We start from the raw sequence: 23,501 nt of genomic DNA on the forward strand, positions 1-23,501 counted from the left end.
CTCAGAAGCAAGCAAGTACTTCATTTCATACTTGATAATATGTAAAGGAAAAACTTTAGTCCAGGGCTCTATTGAATTTCCAAGCAGTGGACCCAAGACCAAAGCAATCATTAATGCAGCTTTGAAGTGACCACTTAACATGATCTTACAGCTGGTGAGGGAATTTGCTTATTTATTTGTGGGTACGGCATTGCTGTAAGGCTGTACTGGGAACTTCTTGTTGCTCCAGATATTTCTCCAGGTAGTTCTTGTTGCTCCTTTTCCTTTTAACGTCTAATATATTCCCATATGTGATCTCTTTAGGTGCGAGAAGCTGCCTACAAAATCTTCCTTTACCCCAACCCTGACATGCTACACTGTCTGGACCAGCTTTTAGCATGTAGGAACGAGTTGGCACAGTTAGTTGGTTATGAGAGCTTTGCGCACAGAGCACTAAAGGGTACAATGGCCAAGGACCCAGGTAATGCATTCACTAGTTGTAGAAGTTTTATTTAAAACATCATGCTTATTATTAGCTGCAATCTCATTATTCTTTCAGAAACCGTGATGTATTTCCTCACAAGGTTATCAGAAAAGCTAACTGAAAGGTAAGCTTTATTGGCACTCGGAATAGGCTTCAGTTTTTACCTATACATCATTATTAATGTAAAATTGTGTAAATGCATTTCGAATTGTAACTCAAATGAGTACTGTTATTTCAGTTTATGAGAATTCCTTAATGTTAGACCATTGTTGAAGTATTTTTTTAGTTCTCCACTGGAATGCGGGTGTTGCTGTCAAGCATTTATTGATAAGGTAGTGTTGATGCATCTTTATGAATCACAATAGTTTATGCATTGGAAGTATTCCCATGTACTGCTGAGTAGTAGCTCAGAATTTTGATCCAGCAATGATAAATATCGGTGATCTATTCCTAAATCAGGATGATGCATGACTTAGAGAGGTGATGCTCTTCTAGGTGAAAGAAATCACAAATTTGGGATTTGTTGCTGAAGAAGCCTTGTGGTGTTCTGTGCATCTTGGTGGTGGATAGGGTGCCATTTACACAGGTCCTTAGACTTGTGGCTTGTGAATAGTGAAAAGGATTTTGGGAATTGGGTGTCACACTGTATAAGTCAAACGCCACTGGATAATCAGCTTCTGGTTTGCTGATGTGGCCAGTACAATTCAGTTTCTAATTACTGGTGACATCTTAGGTAGTTCATGTTTTGGAATTCTGTGAAGACAGTGACGTTAATTATCAGGGAGAAGTAGTTAGTTTCTCTCTTGTTGGAGATGGCATTGCTTGGCACTTGTCTTGACAGTTGTGTGCCACTTGTAATGTAAAGTCTGAATATTGTCCAGATTTTGTGCGTCAGCATTAACTGCTTCATTAACTCAGGAGGTTGTGAAGCTCCACAATCATCTATGAATCTCTCTTTTAAACTTACGATGGAGGAAAGGTAATAATTAAAGCAGCTGATGTAGTTGGGTCTTAGACTGAGCACCCACAAGGAAGATCTGAAGTAAGATGATTGACCTCCAACAAGCATAATCACTTTTCTTTGTGCTGGTATGTATAACTCCACCGCTGGACATTTTTCCCTTGATTCCAACTGATTTCAATTTAACTGAGGTTCTGTGACACTACACTCAGTAATGTGACATCTTGATGTTAAGGGTGGTCATTCTCATCTCACCTTTGGAACTCAGTTCTTTTGTCCATGTTTGGACAAAGGCTGCAAAGATGCCAGAAACCAAATGTTTCTGGCAGAACCAAATTAAGCATCAATAAATGAGTTTCTGGCATAATAGCACAGTCTTTGGAGCTTTCCATCACATTGCTGATGATCAAGACTGTACTAAAGAGGTCAAATTTGATTGATGCTATTTTTTGTAAATAGGGTGTATACAGGCTGTTTTTTTACATTGTCAGGTAAATACCAACTTTGTTGGTGAACTGGCTTTGGTTGATGCTTGGCTAGTTCCGGAGCACAATAATACATTATTGTAGTTGGGGTTCATACTTTTTGCTGCATACAGTGTGCTTAGTCATTTAGTGGTGAAAAAAATGAATCAAGTTCAGTTGGCCAAGGATTACCTTCTCTGATGCTGAGATCACAGGAGACCAAGATGGATTAAACACTTGGTAAACAATGACCTTTTCTTAAATACTCCTGCAAGAGGAAAGCCCCAATGTAAGCAGAAGGAACAGCACCTCATCTTCAGTTCAGGCATGGTACAGTCCTTGGGACACAAGATTGATTTTAACTATTTCAGATAAACAGTCTTCCTGTTATTTTAGAACAGCCAGTTCTGATATAAAGTCATCCACCTGCACCATTAATTTGGTCTTCCTGTCTCTACAGATAATAGGTATTTCCGGCACTCTTTTGTTTCAGATTTCCAGCAATGTTCTGCATCTCACAATTTTAGCATTTTCTTTTGTTCTCTCTTTCTTCTTTTAATGCCCTCATTCACCTGTTGAACAACTTTGTTCTCCATCCTACCATTGCTTTGTTCTCTCCTCCTCTTTGCAAATAAGAGCACATTTGTTTTCTCACTTTGCCCATTCTGAAACTTTAACTCTGTTCTCTCTCCACAGATGCTTCCAGAGCTGCTGAGTACTTTCAACACTTTCTGCTTTTATGTCAGTCTGTCACTTTACCAACGTGTGGTACAGACCTCTCAATTTAGACACCGGTCCTCAGATGTTTGTGAGGAGGATTTTGCAAACTCAACTTGGCTAGTAGTGAATTTGCTGTGTTTGCCTATGGGCCTAGGTCAATACTGGGTGGTCTAGCTGGTGTTACTCTTTTTTTTCATTTGAACATAGCAGTACTGGTACAAATGTGTGCAAAGTCTTCCTCTCAAAATCTGGGGACTAATGTCTAAACTGGGAGAACTATCCTATAGGCTTGGTTATTTTAGAAAGCATTTCAGAGTCAACCATGTGGAGTGGGTCTAGAACTTAGGCCACTGCACCACGACCAGACCTGGATTTACTGAGCCCCTCCTCCATGTCTCTGGCATTGATTACTCCATTGTTCCCTTAGCTAGTCTTCCAATCTTTATCCCTGATACTATCAATCTTCTTGCTGACATACCATAGGTGGAGCAGGGCCTCAATTTTAAAATTCTCTTCAATGTTAGCAAAACTTACATGCCTTTCTTTTGCCTTGCCTGTCTCTAACCACAAACATTTACAATCACTGTGCTCCTTCCGTTCTGGCACAGTGTGTGAACCCAATTATAATGTTTTTCTTTTGCTCTCACCTAAGGTACTCCTTGAAACCTACCACTTTGAGCAAGATTTTGATCACAGAATCAAAAGTTACTTGACAATGTTCATGTTAAACAGTGTTAAGGATGTTGTATGAGTGCAAGTTGCTGTTTGGCTAACATTGACTTTTATTTGTTTTTGTAGCTTTGCATGCATCTTTTCCTGCATTTGGGCCCAATGGCACTGACACCCATTAAATTGTTTTGCAGAACTGAAAAAGATTTTATTGTGATGGAAGAAATGAAGAAAAAAATAAATCCAACAAATTTTGTAAGTTTTAGTGTACATTATTTAAACCATTTTAATGACACTGCTTCTCTTTGTTTACTTTTTGATTGGAAAGTAAAATCACAGCACATTGTGATGATAGATGGGTTTGTAAGGTCAAGGTACTGTTGGAACAATGTTTTAAAAAAAGAAACTCCATCTTTTAATGGAGACACTTGAAGAGACTCAACTGTTGAAAAGTTTACAAGTTAACCAATCTGTCTGCCCAAATCAACGAACAATGCTGAGAAAAATAAATGAGAATTGGTAATGCAGATGATCAATTGCAAGATACAATACCATAGCTGGGTTATATAACTTCTGTTCATTTATTCTCCATGTGTGTCAGGGACATCCCAAAAGCCATCACATTAAAATGGAAGTGCAAAATTGAATGTTAAAGCTTACCTTCAGGATCTTCCAGAGAAGATGGTTTAGTGAAAGAATGTTGACTGCCTTGAAGGTAATATTTCAGCTGATATTTTAGGTGTTACTCATCAGGTACCCAAAGTCCAAACTGAAAGATTTATTTTGCCAGGTCATTTCTGACCTGACATTTTATTTCTTGCTAATGCACCTCCTGAGAGTTGGATGATCCACTGTTTCACATTGTAACACTGAGTTGGATGATGACTGTCTACAACTTCCTACTATTCTATATTTTCTCATGTCTTCCTCTTCATTCATATTGTTTATAATTGCTTACCATCTTCAAAGCTGAAAATTAGGCAGCAATGCAGAAGTTGGAATTAGAAACCTGAACTTTTTAATGCAGTTTTTTGACAGAAAAATGAAGTGGAAACTGTTGAGAGTGGTGTATCGTGCCCCAAATTGTTCCTCCTTCCCTGAATTCATTTTTGGGCTGCAGGTTTTTGAGTAAAAAATTTAGCAATCTGGTTCAGTGTTATCTCTCAGTGTTATGTAAATGTTAGAGTTTGGCAACACAGTTGTGGAGTTTTTTCACGTGAGGAAATGATTTACACTGGAATCACTTGAAGTAGATACCTGAGGGCTAGCAAAAGGAAGTGAGATGTGGAGGTTGGATTATGAATGGATTGCTGTTATTTCTCACTGAATAAGCCTGATAGCACCAGCATGAGGACATTCCAGATCTTGTAGAATTGCCTGAGCAGTTAATAGTTTCTCAACTATGAGTAACATAGTACAGAAACTGGCACTTCAACTTGCTATATCCATGTTGCCTGTTGTACCTTTCTACACAAATCCTGTTTACATGCATTAGATCCATAACCTTCTGTGCCTTGGGAATTCAAGTACTTGTCTAGATCCTTCTTAAATGCATGAGAATATAAAATAGGACAAGATATTTATTAGTCACGTGTACATCGAAACACACAGTGAAATGCATCTTTCTGCGTTACTGAGAACGTGTTGGGGGCAGCTCGCAAGTGTCGCCCTGTTCCAGCACCAACATAGCATGCCCACAGCTCCTAACCTGTGCGTCTTTTGGAATGTGGGAGGAAACCCACGCAGACACGGCGAGAACGTACGAACTCCTTACAGTCAGTGGCTAGAATTGAACCTGGGTCGCTTGCGCTGTAAAGTGTACACTAACCGCTATCTCCATCTTGAGCAAAATTGATAATTAGGGATAATTAGAGACTTGGCTTTCAAAATTCAATTGGCATATTTAAATAAAGATAAAATAAGGCAAGTCTTGCCCTACAAAATTGCGCTGCTCCTATTTCACATTTTGCCTGAGTATTCCATACACATAGCAGTTGCCTGTGATCATTCTGTGCTGAAAGTTCGGTGTCTGCCATATTAGATTGGATTTTTGCACAAGCATCTAGGGCATATGTTGGAAGCATGTAAAAGTATCACAGTATCTAAGTTAGAGTCTTATTTATTGTAGGATGTGTAAAATAAGGGTGCTCCAGTGTCTGAATCATCCCATGATAAACTTGCTTAGCTTCTAATGGTGCTAGCAGGTTAGTACAGGTTCGTTGCTACCTTTTGCTGATTTGGTCCTCTTCTAGGATTTTTTTTGGCTTCATTTACATTGATTATTAAGGGAGACCTGCCTCATTTCATCGAATGGCCATGTATTTACTGGCTTTGCCAATTTTTCTTTCTAAATTGCTACAAGTGATGCTGCGGTCTGTGCTTTAAATCTATACAATTTAAAACATTTAACACTGAGGAAATCTTGAGATGGAAAGCATTTACAGAACTCAAGGATGAAATAGGTGTCATTTGGTTATCAATGCTATTTCTCCTACAGACCATAGAAATTTTATCCATATTATATCACTCACATCCTGAATTTGCCAAAATTCTGTTTACACCTGAACGAAACAGCTGTCCAATTTTACATCCTACATTTTGGACAAGAGTAAATGAAATTTTGGAAAATAACTAAAACTTTCAGAACAGTCCTAAATATACCTGTTTGAGTGCCACATACACTGTGGGATTCTAATAAATTGTATCACAAGGAAGGCTAAAAGTGCTTACTTCATGTTAATGTAGTTGAAATTGCATGATAATGGAGGCTGCAAGCTAACAAACATTTGTAATCCTGTTAAAGTAACTACTTCATGCCACCCTTGGCTTGGAAGTATCCAATCATATATTTATTCTTTTATGCATTTTCCACAGCAAGAGGAATTTTATCACAAAGGTGCCATCTCATAATTCATGCATATATGGGAAAAAAATCACTGTCTAAGTAACTGTTGAGGTAACAAGAGTTTCTGTAGGTCAATGTGCAGGAAGTGCTGAATCAGACGAATTTCTAAATTTCAGCAATCTACAAAGATCCTGAGAATCTTTAGAAAGCCAAGGAAGAAGCCAGTATATCCAAAATTAAGCAGTAACCCACAACCAAATCAGAAGCTGCTTCAATCTCTAAAGTCCATGCAATTTCGATATTTAAAAGATTGAAATTTTATGCTGAGTACAAAAGGCTGCCTCAGTCTGGTGCTAGAGCATGTTCTTAAGACAAAGCAAAAGCCAGTGTTACACGAGATGTCAAGTACCTGCCAGTGTTGAGTTTGCCATCTCAAGTTGTGGTTGTTCCAGATTATGCATAGTACTTCTTCAGATGCATTACTCAAATTGGAGAAAAAGCAACAACTTTTATAGTGGTGTGTATCATCTGACTAGGCTAGTGCTGTTGATGTGATTGATGAATCACACTAATCTGGCATACGTATCATATTTTTGTTGTTTATATTGGCTGCAGGGACAGATATAAAAAATCACTTTTATTGGGGAGCTATAGCAAAGCACTACTGCTATCAATGGGTGAAAAATAGTTGGTTTCTAGGTTAAGTTATTTAAATAGCATGGAAGCAGGACAGCAGCAGACTGGGAAAAAAGGAAGTTCAGTGATTTCCATCATTGGGTGAGGTCTCTGCCTCTAATATTTGGAAGAGATATGTGAGTATGAATACCTTTTTTGTGTAATAAAATGTAAATTGTCAAATGCTGCATTATGATTATTTTAACCTTAATGAAACACTAGACAAAATACAACATAACAATTTTTGATGACAGCTTTATTAACATTGCAGGAACTGATGCCATGGGACCACTCCTTCTATAGTGGTGTTGTTCGTGCAGAGAGGTAAGATGTGAATCAGGTATATTATCACTGATATATGTTGTGAAATTTGTTGTCTTGCGGCAGCAGTACATTTCAAGACATAAAGACATAAAAATTACTTAAGTTACAAAAAATAAATAAATAGTGCAAAAGAAGAATAACAAGGTGGGGTTTATGGACTGTTCAGAAATTTGATGGTGGAGAGAAAGGAGCTGTTCCTGAAATGTTGAGTGTGGGTCTTCAGGCTCCTGTACCTCTTCCCCGATGGTAGTAAAGTGAAGAGGGCATGTCCCAGGTGGTGAGGGTACTTAGTGATGGATGCTGCTTTTTTTTGAGGCAGCGCCTCTTGAAGATGTCCCCGACGGTGGGGAGGGTGGTGCCCCTGATGGAGCTGGCTGAGCCTACAACCCTCTGCAGCCTCTTTCGATTCTGCGCATTGGAGCCTCCATACCAGGTGGTGATGAGAATGTTCTTCACTGTATATTTGTAGAAATTTGCAAGAGTCTTTGGTGACATACCAAACCTCCTCAAACTCCTAAGGAAGTAGAGCTGCTGATGATGTGATGATGCATTTTATTTTTTTTTAGAAATTGAAATATTATTGCTACTTACTTATTCTGAATTTAGAAATGACAGCAAACTGAATTTTAAAAACATTTTAAAATATTGCGGGTACTTGACCCCATTGACCTAATTCAGAAGAGAAAATATTTGTTTATGCAACATGTATTGCCTCAGCTATATACACATGGACTAATGCAGATGGAATGTAATTCAGGTCAGTTATGTGATCAATCAAGGTGTTTAGTGGTATAATGGAGCAAGAAATATTGTTGCAATTGTGGGAAAGCCACAAGGAAAATGTTGAAAATTGTGAGTAGTTGCAGCATACTCTGTCTTTTTTGGTCAATTGTTCTTTTCATTGTCATTCTAAACAAACTTCTAAATTGAATTTCATGCTAAGAGCTGTCAAAATATGTTTTGTGCCAAATCGAAGATATCTCAAAGCCAAAATCACTATTTAAAGCACAGTGTGCTTGATGAGTTATTTTTAATGGCTTTATTTTTATGGTGATGCAATCATAATTGAATCACTAGCAATGCCTTCTCTTCTCAGCCGGTATCATTAACTCTGGTAACCCAAATCTATTTCTTATCTACATACTAACTCTTGGTAAAATCATCAAAAACACAGAGGCATTCTCCGTATGTGCATGATTGTACCCAGATCTGTCACATCACCAACTCTCTTGACCTTTCTTTATATCTAAGTTGTCGGACTGCTTCAGTGACATACAGTTCTGGGTGGGGAGGAGCTTCATCCAAAGATCATAGGATGACTAAAGTCATTGTTGATTCTCATCACAAACTCTATTCCTTGGGCACTGATTGTATCTCTATTCCTGGCATCAATCTGATACTATTAGTGACCTTGGTGTGTCATTTTCAACCACATGATATGTCATATTTCAGATACCTACACTAATGCCGAGACCACTTATTTCAGCCTCTAATGAGGAAGGCAACTGAGCCCATGCCAAAGTTCATTTACTCCTAAACTCTAATTCCTGCTTTTGTTATTAACTATTCCAATGCCCTCCTAATTTCCCTCCCTGGACCTATTCTCTGTGAGGCCATCTAAAATTATTTTGCATGCTTTAGCTCTCAGCCAGTCTCAACTTGCATTGATTCCTGGTTAACCAATGCCTTGATTTTAAGTTGAGAATGGCCTGTCTTTAACACAGATAGGGGCCTAAATTTTTATCATTGAGCTGTTATCAAATAATTGGGCAGTGCATAGCAGAAGAAACTGGAAGGTTGTAATTAGCACCAGTGCCTTATGAAATTTGTTAGCAAAACCAAAGGCTGGTTATAGACTTCATTGTATTCCTGCTCATTCTTAATTAGGTGCAATACTATATATGGGCAACTTAGAGTCACAGCTGGGCAACTCCAACTGACATACCTTCTGAAGACTTGTTTATGTAATAAATATGAATCATCATACAATGTTAATTAGGGGAGAAAGAATCATTGCCCATAATATGCTTTTGAATTGAGGATTCTATCAACTAGATTATCTGCATTTGTTTGATCTGATAACAAACTGCATTGTACCACTTTTGTAAAGTTAATTGAATGTTTTCATTAGTGGAAGAAAGAATAAAAGATTCATTGGAGCATCAGAATATAGCTTTGTTAGAAGAAACCTCACTCCTGGAATTGCTTTACTTGGTTTTGAGGTCAAATGGTAATTTTAGAGTCATTGAGTCATAAAGCACAGAAACGGGCACTTCGGCTCACTGAGTCTGCACTGACCTTGAAGCAGCCAACTACACTGAATCTTCACTAATGCTGATTTACCCTCCTCGCATTCCCCTCAAATCCCCTCATTCCACCAGTCACCTATGCACTAGGGACAATTTACAGTAATCAATTAACCTACCGACCATCATGTCTTTGAGAAAGATGAAGAAACCAGAGCACCTAGAGGAACCCATGCAGTCAACGGGAGAATGTGCAAACTCCACACACACAGCAGTTGAGGTCAGGTTGAACCCAGATCGTTGGAGCTGTGAGGCAGCAGCTCTGCCAGCTGTGCCACTCTGCCACACAAGGGTTGTTAAGAACTATGATAGTAACTTAAACTTGTAGAATACTTTTAATATTCTAAAATGTACCAAAACAGAAGAGCAATTTACCATTTTTGAAATATCTACCTGAAAATCAGTATGTATGCAACTTATTGTTAAGATGTTTATAATGTTAAAGTGCTCTATAGAGATAAAATAACTGCTACATGAACAGGGCAATACAACTGTTTTTGTTCTCGCATCTACTCCCAAAAACAGAAGCTTTGGATCTTCTGTTTACAGGGGGTGCAAGACAGACTAAAAAGATTTAAAGAACCCAGCAAGTTGAAGGCACAAAGGTCCTTCCAAACTTTTTAGCTCTGTTTCTTGCATGACAGCCAGTCAAATAAACATACTAGCCAGCAGACTGGAAGGAATATCAACACCAGGAAATGGGGGACAGTTGATGAGGGATTGGCAAGGCATTGTAGGTGGGTGTCAGTCTCACAGTTGGGTGAGGGAAGAGATCCCAAATTGAGGGGATAGAAGCTATCCAGGGGAGGATTATTTTTGCTCTCTTACATGGAGTACTGCAAAAGACACATGCATTGCAGATCCAGCAGTTGCACAAATATTCCGTATTACTGCCACCTTTTTGCCTGCCCCACAGAAACCTGTGAATCAATGATAAATTTTAAATTGAATTCTGAGTCATACTATTTAAATATGAAATATGAAAATTAAGTGCCTTTCCTTTCTCTGACTGGTTGCTTAGATGCCTTGTATGTACTCCAATGTAAAGGACAGTGGGATCTGCATGGTTGGGTTCTTTTTAACCTTTTAGCTTGCTTGAAGTTTGCCTTCCTTCCTCAAACTTTCTTCTTCCTATTGTGGGAGGGGAAGAATAATGGGCAATACTGAGATATTTGCCTTTGGCTTTGTTATTTTACGTGGATGAATAATGATAGCAAATGTGTGTGGCTCTGTGGTTTTTTTTCACTGGTGTTGAAGTTTTACATCTGACTTACTCAATCCAGATGTATGCCTAAATGTATTTTTGCTTTCTCTCAGTTTGCAAACTCTAGCTAATTGTTACTATAGGATTCTGTTCATTGCTTTATTGCTGTTGGTTTTACTTGGTGGTAAGTTTAAAAATGGTCATTTTTGTTAGGTAATAATACCAGGCCAGGTGAAAATTATAATTGCTGAAAAGAGGCAAAATTCCTTATCAACAACTCTTTCTTTACTGAGATGTATTCTGTTATAGACTATCTCTAGCTCATGTGAATCTAATGTATCTGTCACTTTACAGCTTTCTTTCAATCCTAGAAGGGACTCTGGATAGAGCTTTGTTGAATAGATGCTTTCATATGACTTAGAATAGATTGTGGCCTAGAATTTCTCCAGTGCTTGGCTTCAAAATTTGACTTAAATGTGCTGTGCGGTCCAAATTCTTATTTTTGGCTGAGTTTCAGGCAAAATAATCTAAGCCAATAATAATTAGCCTTTTAGAAAAATTTAAATCATTGCTTAGCTTAAAAAAAATTTTACCTTTTGCCAAGAGGCAAAGGTTTGAATTTCACATAAGGGGAATTCCATAATTACGTAAATTGTGAGAGGGATTTTTGTAGTTTTGTGTTTCCCTGGAGTATTCCAATGACACATATCTCTTGACGTTTTAATTTTCTTTCAAGTTTCCATGCAGCTTAGTGAAATGCAAACTTCTCCATCAGTTGACAAGTAAAAGAGGAAAGAGATTATTGACAGTGATTGATAGTTGAAAAAGAATAGTCTTTCTGAAACAAAATCAAGAGATACAGATGCTGAAAGTGCCCTGTTTGCCATGTATCCCAAGGGCATCTTCAGCTAACTGAAGTTGTCTCTTTAAAAATCACTGGAGCAAACAATGTTCCTTTTGTCCGACAACAGAATGTTGCAGCTTATCCTAAAGCATTGATTTTAACATCTTCTGGTGCCTTCAAGTAGAACAAGGAAAAGAAAAAAAAACAATTTTGAAACTTGAGTTTAAATATATCTGCCCTTTCCATAAAAAGCATGTTGGAAGAATAATATGACTTTCTCCCAAAATAGGGTGAATGTATAAATTGGAATCCAGTATATTGTTTTTTTTTTGTCAAAGGATGGTTGAGATTAGATATAATTCATCTTCCTTAAATTTAAATTGTGAATGAAGCAAAGCAATATTGAAAATATTTTTGAAGGACAAAAGATCTACAGGAGAATTTGATGATCTACAAATCATATAAATGGAAATGGACAGTTTTGTTTTCTAGCTATGTACTAAATAGATGGAGTTGCCCAATACTGTAGTTTGCCATCTTAAATGGTGTGATTTAAAAAAAACTCAATTTTTTTCTGTAATGCACAAGCAGAATTATTTCCTTCTCATAGTAATAGTCATAACTGAAGTGTGTTTTGGGAACTTGACAACAGTCAGCAGTGAAAAAAAATCCACAATGCAAAAATGCTACATAAGGTCTTGAGGTACATGTCATCTTAGAATTTTCAAGAACTAAATTGTGCAAGATCTCTTGTATAGAGACCATGTTCATATAACATCATAGCTTACATGTGTATTTGGCAGTGCATCACAGACCTCACTTGAACATTTTAAGTACATCAATTAATTAAGAATCATTCAAGCCAGGATTGATAAGAACCCCTATTGACATGACATAAGCAAGATTTGTTAAGAAGTAATAAATTGGTGCATTTCTTTTCTGATTCCACTTAACAACCTTTCTTATTCTTCACTGCTATGGAAAAGAACCAAGGAAATTTGATATTGGACAAAATTATTTTATCAAAGTAAATTTCCTGAGGTGTTGACCATAGTTAGTTGATGCTTCTTTTAATAAGCAAGATGGTGAAGAATTTGTGAGAGGGAAACTTACTAACCCACCCTTCCACATCCTCATCCAAGTCATTTATAAAAATCACAAGAGCAGGGTCCCAGAATAGATCCCTGTGGAACACCACTGGTCACCGACCTTCAGGCAGAATATGCTCCAACTACTACCACCCTCTGTCTTCTATGGGTGAGCCAATTCTGAATCCACACAGTAAACTTACCCTGGATCCCATGCCTCCTGACCTTCTGAATGAGCCTTCCATGAGGAACCTCATCAAATGTTTTACGAAAATCCATGTACACCACATCCACTGCTCTCCCTTCATCAATGTGCTTTGTCACATCCTCAAAGAATTCAGTCAGGCTCATGAGGCACAACCTGCCCCTCACAAAGCTATGCTGACTGTCCCTAATCAGCCTATGCTTCTCCAAGTGCCTATAAATCCTGTCTCTAAGAATCTTCTCCAGTAACTTGTCCACTACTGAAGTAAGACTCGCTGGTCTGTAATTCCCAGGGTTAACCCTACTCCCTTTCTTAAATAAAGGAACAACATTTGCCACTCTCCAATCATCTGGCACTACTTCTGTGGCCAGTGAAGATGCAAAGATCATTGCCAAAGGCGCGGCAATTTCTTTCCTCGCTTCCTGTAATAGCCTTGGATATATCCCATCCGGCCGCAGTGTGAATTTGTGCTTGATGGTTGGTACAGACTCAGTGGGCCAAGTTGTCTTTTTCCATGCTGTGTGACTCTATCTTTGGGGTGTGTGAGGATACCGGAGCTCTTGGAAGAAACCCATGTGCTCTTAGGAAGAACGTGCATACTTGTGTAGACAGCACCGAGGTTAGAATTGAACCTCAATTGCTGAAGCTGTGAGGCATGTTCAGTTACATTTTATTTTTACATTTTTAATAATACTTTTTGATTCATTGATTTTTAATATTGAATGTTTCTGAATATTCAGAAATGTTCAAAGTCCCTGACATGTCTTACAGATAAGAAAGCTTGGGGGCATGGCTTAACCAGCTGTTAAGGTTTTTTTTCAACCTTGTTCTGGCCCACCTTCATGATGGTATTAAGTGACAAATGGCATTACTACTTCACAGAGCCTTGCTGTTTAGAATTGGGATACTGTCAGTTGTAACTCGTGCTCAGTAGATCTGGAAAAGCGAAGTTCATAATTGGTGTTAAGATCAGTAATGATGCTGGCAGCAAGTTGTGCTCCAACTTACTTATTATGACACAAGGAAGCCACTCTGCCCATCAAGTACTTGTCAGCTGTCAACAGAGCAATTCTATAAATCCCCCTCTTACTTCCCTGTAACTTATTCTGTCACAAATGTCCATCAACTCTCCTTTGATTCTTTTGCCACTTGAGAGGACCCTGACGTAACCCATGTGGTCACAGAGCGAATGTGCAAACTCCACAAAAATAGCACATGATGTTGGAATTTTTTAAGGGAAAATTGTGCTTAACCAATTTGATACAGTCTTTGATGAGGTAACTGAAATAACTAGTGATGGTAATGCAGTCAAAGTGGTGTATTTGGACTCAAGGTTTTTGATAATGTGTCACAGAACAGGCTTATTAGCAAATTTGAGCAAATGTTGTAGAAGGGACATTGATAGCATGCATATGAAGTTGGCTAAGTAACAGACAACAGAACTGTAATGAATGGTTGTTTTTCAGAACAACCATTCAGAAAGGTGAATATTGATGTTATGAGGACTTGGTGTTGGGGCCATTGCATTTTTTGATTTGAATCAATGACCTAGATATGCATATGGCACAAAACTTGGCAGCATTGTGAACTCTGAAGAAATTGCACCAGTATATCAACACATGTCAACTGGGCAGAAGCTTAGCAGATGAAGTTTAATACTGAGAAATTTGAGGTGATTAATTTTGGCAGGAAGAATGAGGAGAGGATCCTGTTCCAAAAGGGTACAGGAGCAGAGAGATCTGTTGGTATGCATGTACAAATCATTGAAAGTGGCAGGGTAGATTGAAAAAGGAGTTTATAGGCTATATTTTGGGCTTTACCAGTCAAGGCATGGAGTATAAAAGTGGGAAATTATGTTGAGCCTTTATGAAACATTGACCTCAGCTGGAGTATTGTGTTCAGCTCTGGTTACCACTTTATAGGATGGACGTGAAGGCATTACAGAGGGTCCAGAAAAGATTTACGAGAATGATTCCTAGAGCCTGTTCCCTTTGGTGGAAGCCTAAGAACAAGGGGTCACAGGTATAATATAAAGGGAAAGGGAATTATGACAAAGATAAAGAAAAGCCTTTTCATGAAGCATTTGGTTGGGATCTGGAATGCATTGCCTGCTGATTTGGTAGAGACAGGTTCTATTGTTGAGGAAATTGCATAAATGTATGGTGAAAAATTTGTAAGGCTACAGATAAAAGGCTAGTAGGTGGAACTAGAGAGCTGCTCTGGTAGAAAGCTGGCACAAACATGGTGGGCTAAATGGCCCCTTCCTGTGTTGCAGTCATTCTATGATTCTTTAATTTATAATGTTTATATAGAATTTTTCTTGAGAATTTCAACATTTTCCTTGCCTTGGAAAACAATACTATTGGGACTTGCAATATAGGTTCGATCCTACTTAAAAGAGGCATGTAAGAAGAAATGAAACGGTTGATTAGCAAACAGGCAATATAGTTAGGTTGCACTTGTGATGCCAAGTTAAAACAAATGCTGAAAGTTTGGTACCCCATAAGTTGATGGTGGCTCCACTATTGCCCTTGGTTCATATAAATTGAACTTGAGTATCAGAAGTAAAATTTTAAAGTTGTTGATAATATAAAGGTACATTTTTAAACAATGTGGCTACCATATCTTTAATAGTCCCTCATGATGGTGGATGGCTTGCTTCTGTTCCAGTTTTGTAGCTTCTGGGGTGGAAAGAACAGATTTTTACAGCGATGGGGAAGAAGATACTTGACGGTGTGGGTGGGTAGTTTGTGACATGGTGTTCTCCTTTCACCCTTTATACAGGATTTTGATGTACTCCCAATGCATAGACTCTTGCTTATCAATATGATTCCAATTACTCATTTTCCTCTTTGAGCAATTGTAGGCTAGGATCATGGATTCCCAAGAGTTGGTGAAGGTGTGGATTTTTTTAAGGAGGTTTTAAGCCTTCCTTGAATGTTTTCATCCTTGCATCTAGCAATCTCTTTCCATGGCAGTTTGGAATAGATTGTTTCTGGAGTCTGTTCTTGGGCATATGGATGATGTGGCCTGTCCAAGAACCCCACAAAGTATAAATAGGCTGCAATGCTGGGTATGTTGGGCTGTGAAAGGACGCATGACATTGGCTTGCTTATCCTTCCAGTGAATTTGGATGTATCAGTGCTACCTTTCTAGTACCTCATTTTTAACCAATCTAATTATGCAGATGCATCTGTCCCTGAGAGAGTTGGTAGGTGTGGCCACCATGCTTTTATTTGAAAGCTTGGGGATGGAATATAAAAGGAGGAAGTTCTTTTAAAGTTTTTATAACTATACAAGGAAACCATAACCATTGTTCTGCCCTTTTAAGGATTCCTTAGAACTTTTGCTATAGCCGGCAATAGATTCAGTTCAGCATTATTGTGTCGAACAGGAAGCAATAAGAAAAAAGTATTTATTTTGCACACTATTTACATTTTATGAAAAGCAAATTGCAATTATTTGTATCATATTTGGTACAAATAAGAAACTATCTAATTTATGTCTACCACAATACTCTTGCATTTCTCTTTTTAAAATCTTTTATATTTTGTTAAAGAAGAATTTCTCACTGTTGCTATTGATTTCATTTCAGATTCAACATAGAACCTAGTCTTTATAGCCCATTTTTTTCTTTGGGAGCTTGCATGGATGGATTAAATTTACTTTTCACAAAGCTTTTCGGTGTCTCGCTGTATGCAGAACAACCAGAAAAAGGTGAAGTATGGTCTGAAGATGTCCGAAAGCTGGTGAGTTACAGTTCAAGTACTTATACTAAAATTCCTGCTATTGATAGCTGAGGTCTAACCTCTTGATTTCATTTATTGTAAAGGTCACAAATATGGTTAAGTTGAGACTTTAGATATTGGAAGACATGTATAGTTTATTCACAGAGATTTGGATATAGATTTACCAAGATGTTTTAGTATTTTAATATTCTTTATGCTTATTGTGGTTGCTTATAAAATTTATAAATGGTGCATCCCTCATTCCCTCTGTCAATTCGTCTAATTCAAGAGATCCATTTTTTACTCCCTTGATCCCCTTCCCACTCACTTTCCCCCTAAGTACCCTTTTTGTGTTCCCTTTTTGACCTCCATGGTAGCATTTACTAGTGGGTTCAAATCACACCCTGATGACATAAGTTCAAAAATCTGGACTGCAGACTATTGTTCTGTTACACTGTTGAAGGTACACCTTGTGGATGAGACATTAAACTGAGATGTGCTAGTTCAAGGGGAAATCAAAGATGATTGGGGCAGTCATTCGATGTCTTGACAAAGATTTATTCCTCAATCAGTACAGATTTTCTGGTCATTATTATACTGCTCATTGAAGAATGGCACAGCGACGTGGCCAGTAGAGCAGCTGTCTCATAGCTCCAGCAATATGGGTTCAGTTTTGACCTCTGGTGCTGTCTGTGTGGAGTTTGCACGTTCTTTCTGTGACAACTGGGTTCCCCAGGTACTCTGGTTTCCTCCCACATCCCAAAGATCTGATGACTGTAGGTTAATTGGCTACTATAAATTGCCCCTAATATATAGGTGAATGGTGGCATCATGGTGTAGTTTATAGGAATTTGGGGAGGATAGAATAGTGGGAAAATTAGTGCAGGAATGGAATTGTTCTGTGAGCCAGCAGAGATCTTGTAAGCTGAATGTTCTCCTTCTGTGTCGTAGCTGCTGGTTGTCATGTTTCCTTCAATATATCAGTGACCATTCTTCAAAAATACTCTGAAAGGGACTTGAAAGGCACCATGTAAATGCAAACCTTTATTTAATGGGTCCTGATATTGTTCCCTTTATCTTAAAATAAAAATCAGTCTTGATTCCAACCTTGCACATTGTTGTCCCATCTCAATCCCTGTGTCAAATCTTTGAACCTACTGATACCTCCCAAATTCATACCCATCCCTCCAGAAATTACTTGTTTGAATTCTTCTTATCAGGTTAATATCATTTTGGGTGGTATAAAAGTTGCTAATGATATTTTGTCACGATGACCAAGGTTAATCTATCCATCCTTGTCATTATCAACCTTTGACCACATTTGATTTTGCTTACCATACTATCCTTTCTCTCTTGCCTTGTCTGTTGACCTGGCACAAAATAATCTCTCCTGATGGTGTGGTTCCAATATTAATTAAACATTCATAGCCAAACAATTACCTACAATGACTTTGCATCCCACACTCACATTCCAGAATGGTCTAATTCAGTCCCTACCTATGTTGCGACCTGGCAGCATCATCTGAAAACAGCATTGATTTCCAATGTGCTTCACCAACACCCAGTTTATTTTCTCTCCACTGACACCTAAATTATCAAGCTACTTATCTAATACCTGCTACTGGATGAGCAGAAATTTCCACCAACTAAACACTGGGGAAGCCAAAGCCATTGTTTTCAGTTCTTATAACAAATCCCATTCCCTTGTGGCACCATCCATTTTCCCTGCAATCATCTGAAATTGAAACAGTAAAAGAATATTCACAGATACTAGAGAGTTATGTGCTCAAAATTTACAGCCAACTCAAAAATTTGGTTCCTAGTGTGGAACACAAATGATGTAGCAAATTATTTAAATTGCTGCATTTTGTATTCCTTTTTTTAAATGTTTTTGATTGTTTCCACAAAGGTTGAACAAGTCACCTCGTACTGTATATGAATGAGCATCTAAATTTAATGTTTAAAAATCTGTTCTAAAGATACTTCAGTTTGGATGTGCCAATGCCAATATATTTATATATTTTAAAATTATTTGTTTGTATCTGTGTGTGTGCGAGAGAGAGAGAAAAGGTTGACTTGAAGTATTCATTCACATTGTTTGACTTCAGAGATTGCAGTTTCCAAAATGAAAATTATGACAAACTCTAACTTGGTCCCGACTTACATTGCCCCTGGCAGCAGCATCTGAATAGCCAGTTCAAGATACTGATGTCTGCTGAAAGTTTATGCTTTAAAATAAGTCATTCTGAAATTCTGACATTCTTTCTCTAGGCAGTGGTTGATGAAACTGATGGACTTGTGGGATATATTTATTGTGATTTCTTCCACAGACCTGACAAACCCCATCAGGTATGTTCTTACTAATGTTCTGTATAGAAAGGGATGGTTGATGTTTCGGATTGAGACCCTGCATCCCTCTGCCTCCACAGATGCTGCCTGACCCACTGAGTTCGTCTAGCAGTTTGTTTATTGCTCCATATTACAGCATCTGCAGTCTCTTGTATCTTCATTCTTCGCTGTATGTATTTTATACCAAACAATTTGTTTCCTCCATTTGCTTACTCCATTTACTCCAAGATTATAACCTTAAATTATAACCATCTTTGCTGAGAATACTTTGCTCAAGGAAATGATAGTGAACAATTTCAACCCTCTCCCCCAAATCACTGTTAAATGATGCTTCAAAATGAAGTTTGATAGCAATTTGTTAAATGATGACATTAAGGGTTATGGAGTCATGGCATGTAGATGAAGGTAAGATATGAATTAGCATGAGCTAATTGATAGTATTATAGGTTCTGGAGCCTCAACAGCCAAGTCCAGCAACTTTCTTCAAAAATATACCATATCTTTAGGTTGGGTACCTTTGTACATTGATACATGATCATAAATGAAACAAATGAGCATTTGTGAACATGACCAATCACATATTTTGTTATAATTTGTAATGACAATTATTAAGTTATCTGAAGTAAAGACAGGTAAACTTCATTATAAATAATGTGTACAATTCAGGGCATCATGTTTTGTTAAAAAAAAAATTGTTTTTTTTTGGAGAGGATAAATTAACATTCACAGAGATGGATACACCACTCCAAGTAACCTGTTTGAAGTTGAGGAAAGGAAATAAAGCAGCATATAATCCAAGTTCAAAAGTAGGTTATTTATATCTAGATGTCAGTGTTACAATTCACACTTCTCCCAATGTCTGTTTTTACCATTGGACAAAGTTCCCATCGAACATAAAAAGTTTTATAAGTTGAAAGATGCATCTTTTCTAGCAGGTCAAGTAGCATTTGTAGAGAGAGAAAAACAGATAATTTTCCAACATCTGCAGGTGTTTTGCTTTTCACGTGAATTCTGTTTCTCTCTCCATAGATGTTGTCTGACTTGCTATTTCTAGCATTTTCTGTTTTATTTCAGATTTCCAATATCTGTGGTTGTTTATTTAATTTTTTTTGGTGTTTGAGTTATTGTTGCCCAAATCTAACATGTAACCCTGTGTGGCAGAATATAGTTAGTCTATCAGTGCCCTTGATTTTAGACCACCCTAAACTGACTGCTTAGCTAACATCAAGGTGAGTCAGAACTTTTCCAAATTTTGGATCACACCAAAAAAATGTCTTGTTGATACCTCCTCATGTACATTCCATGTTCCCCCAAATTCTTCCTACACTCTTCTAGTCTACACACACCCACTCAACTGAATTGGTTTTGCATCACCTCAGTGCATTTTTGACTGAGGTGAGCATCTCTCATTTGTTTTTGTTACATATATCCACTTCTGCATCATCATGTGACTCTGCTTATACCTTGCCCCATACAGCCACTGAAACTTGCATCATCTTTTATGTCATCCCATGACTCAACTTTTCTAACACCATTATATATAAGCAGCAACTCAACTACTTTTCTGTTGCCTGAATCCAGTTGACAGCCATTAAATTTTGACTTGCCCTGCACCATTGTCCTTGACAATTTCCATTAATTTCCTCTTCCCTGAAATTGAATTCTGGATCTTATCCTACTTCTCAAATCTCATGCTGACCTTGCATGATGCTTTCACTTAAAATTTCTAAGCCTGAATCCCAGATTTCTGCATGTTCATCTTGAAGGATCATGCAGATAGGACCCACGGACAAAGCTTGGATAAAAAACAATGTGTGACTTTCAGTAGATGACGCCATGAGTTCAAAAGGAATGTAAGAAATTAGAACTGGTATATTTTACTTCCTGTGTATAGAATTACCTCATGACAAATCTAATTAATTTGAGTTCTCTCTTTTACAGTAGAGATCTTTTTGGTTACATTACTGTATAATGCTAATTTAGGAATAGGAGGAGACCACTAAGTTAAGGATGGATGGAATTTAAAATAAAAACAGAAAATACTAGAAATATTCAGCAAGTCAAACAGTGTCTGTGGAGAGAGGACAGAGTTGATTTTTAAGATCAATGTATTCACTAATTTTTATTTCAAATTTCCAGCAAGCACAGTAATTAGATTTTTTATATAGAATTTAAAAATGCTTCTAAAATATAATTTGAAATTTGCTATCAAAATCCATTGTGCTTCATAGTACTTTAATGTTGTTATAGTTATAGTCAGTAAGTTATGAACCGGCATGTAGCTCGTATATTTTCTTGCCTATGAGAATTTCTTGATATCAGAGGTATAACAGAAAAATTAATAGCATTAATGTATGTTCTCTTAAGGACTGCCACTTTACAATTCGAGGTGGTCGATTAATGGAGAATGGGGAATATCAACTTCCTATCGTAGTACTGATGCTCAGTCTGCCTCATCCAACAAACTCCTCCCCAACACTTCTAACCCCTGGTATGATGGAGAATCTCTTCCATGAAATGGGCCATGCCATGCATTCCATGCTGGGCCGAACCAGATATCAACATGTAACTGGTAGGTAATTTTCATTCAGGATACTAATTATATCATCTTAATAAATAATTATTTTTGCTTGTAACACAACTCGTATGGTACATTTGAAAGTCATAATATTCATGATTGTGATATGATATTTGGGATTTTACAGTTTCATTTTTGTTTCCTATCAGAAGAATTGAGAAATTTGAAACCTAGGTCTAGCTTCTCTTCCAGTATCTCCCATTTTAAAAAAATATATCCTAACGACCCTTTCTGTTTTTGCCTACTCGTAGATATAATTTTATTAAATTGTCTCCATTAATAGCTATGAAGCAAGTTCACTAAAATATTGTGAGATACTTTCTGCATGTTTTAAATAATTTTTTAAACCCCATAAAGGTAGCACCACATTGAGAAAGTAATAACTTATTTATATACAGTGGCATGCAAAAGTTTGGGCACCCCGGTCAAAATTTCTGTTACTGTGAATAGACAAACGAGTAAAGATGACCTGATTTCCAAAAGGCATAAAGTTAAAGATGACACATTTCTTTACTATTTTAAGCAAGATTACTTTTTTATTTCCATCTTTTACAGTTTCAAAATAACAAAAAAGGCCCGAAGCAAAAGTTTGGGCACCCTGCATGGTCAGTACTTAGTAACACCCCCTTTGGCAAGTATCACGGCTTGTAAATGCTTTCTGTAGCCAGCTAAGAGTCTTTCAATTCTTGTTTGGGGAATTTTCGCTCATTCTTCTTTGCAAAAGGCTTCTAGTTCTGTGAGATTCTTGGGCCTTCTTGCATGCACTGCTCTTTTGAGGTCTATCCACAGATTTCCGATGATTTTTAGGTCGGGGACTGTGAGGGCCATGGCAAAACCTTCAGTTTATGCCTGTTGAGGTAGTCCATTGTGGATTTTGAGGTGTGTTTAGGATAGTTATCCTGTTGTAGAAGCCATCCTCTTTTCATCTTCAGCTTTTTTTTTAACAGACGGTGTGATGTTTGCTTCCAGAATTTGCTGGTATTTAATTGAATTCATTCTTCCCTCTACCAGTGAAATGTTCCCTGTGCCACTGGCTGCAACACAAGCCCAAAGCATGATCAATCCACACCCGTGCTTAACAGTTGGAGAGGTGTTCTTTTCATGAAATTCTGCACCCTTTTTTATCCAAACATACCTTTGCTCATTGAGGCCAAAATGTTCTGTTTTAACTTCATCAGTCCACAGGACTTGTTTCCAAAATGCATCAGGCTTGTTTAGATGTTCCTTTGCAAACTTCTGACCCTGAATTTTGTGGTGAGGATGCAGGAAAGTTTGGAGAAAAAAGGGTGCAGAATTTCATGAAAAGAACACCTCTCCAGCTGTTAATCACGGGGGTGGATCGATCATGCTTTGGGCTTGTGTTGCAGCCAGTGGCACGGGGAACATTTCATTGGTAGAGGGAAGAATGAATTCAATTAAATACCAGCAAATTCTGAAACATCACACCATTTGTTTAAAAAAAAGAGCTGAAGCTGAAAAGAGGATGGCTTCTACAACAGGATAACTATACTAAACACACCTCAAAATCCACAATGGACTACCTCAAGAGGCATAAGCTGAAGGTTTTGCCATGGCCCTCGCAGTCCCCCGACCTAAACATCATCGGAAATCTGTTGATAGACCTCAGAAGAGCAGTGCATGCAAGACAGCCCAAGAATCTCACAGAACTAGAAGCCTTTTGTGAAAAAGAATGGGTGAAAATCCCCCAAACAAGAATTGAAAGACTCTTAGCTGGCTACAGAAAGCATTTACAAGCCGTGATACTTGCCAAAGGGGGTGTTACTAAGTACTGACCATGCAGGGTGCCCAAGCTTTTGCTTTGGGCCCTTTTCCTTTTTTGTTATTTTGAAACTGTAAAAGATGGAAATAAAAGTAATCTTGCTTAAAATATTAAAGAAATGTGTCATCTTTAACTTTATGCCTTTTGGAAATTAGGTCATCTTTTACTCGCTTAGCTATTCATAGTAACAGAAATTTTGACCAGGGGTGCCCAAACTTTTGCATGCCATTGTATATAAATAAGTTATTACTTTCTCAATGTGGTGCTACCTTTATGGGGTTTAAAAAATTATTTAAAA

At 37.7% G+C, this 23,501-nt stretch overlaps 1 protein-coding gene across 2 annotated transcripts in view; it reads left to right on the forward strand.

Annotated features, from left to right (window-relative positions):
• LOC127575904 (mitochondrial intermediate peptidase-like) overlaps nucleotides 1–23,501 on the forward strand; it is an 89,189-nt gene that overhangs the window by 18,820 nt on the left and 46,868 nt on the right. For both annotated transcript variants that reach the window (XM_052026125.1, XM_052026126.1), the window contains 7 exons: nucleotides 304–460; nucleotides 539–587; nucleotides 3,472–3,532; nucleotides 7,069–7,121; nucleotides 16,364–16,517; nucleotides 18,768–18,845; nucleotides 21,213–21,417. In XM_052026125.1, the coding sequence (XP_051882085.1) occupies nucleotides 304–460; nucleotides 539–587; nucleotides 3,472–3,532; nucleotides 7,069–7,121; nucleotides 16,364–16,517; nucleotides 18,768–18,845; nucleotides 21,213–21,417 (757 nt within the window). The remainder of the gene's footprint in view (nucleotides 1–303; nucleotides 461–538; nucleotides 588–3,471; nucleotides 3,533–7,068; nucleotides 7,122–16,363; nucleotides 16,518–18,767; nucleotides 18,846–21,212; nucleotides 21,418–23,501) is intronic.

The sequence above is a fragment of the Pristis pectinata genome, chromosome 11 (assembly GCF_009764475.1).
Source record: "Pristis pectinata isolate sPriPec2 chromosome 11, sPriPec2.1.pri, whole genome shotgun sequence".
Lineage (NCBI taxonomy): Eukaryota > Metazoa > Chordata > Chondrichthyes > Rhinopristiformes > Pristidae > Pristis > Pristis pectinata.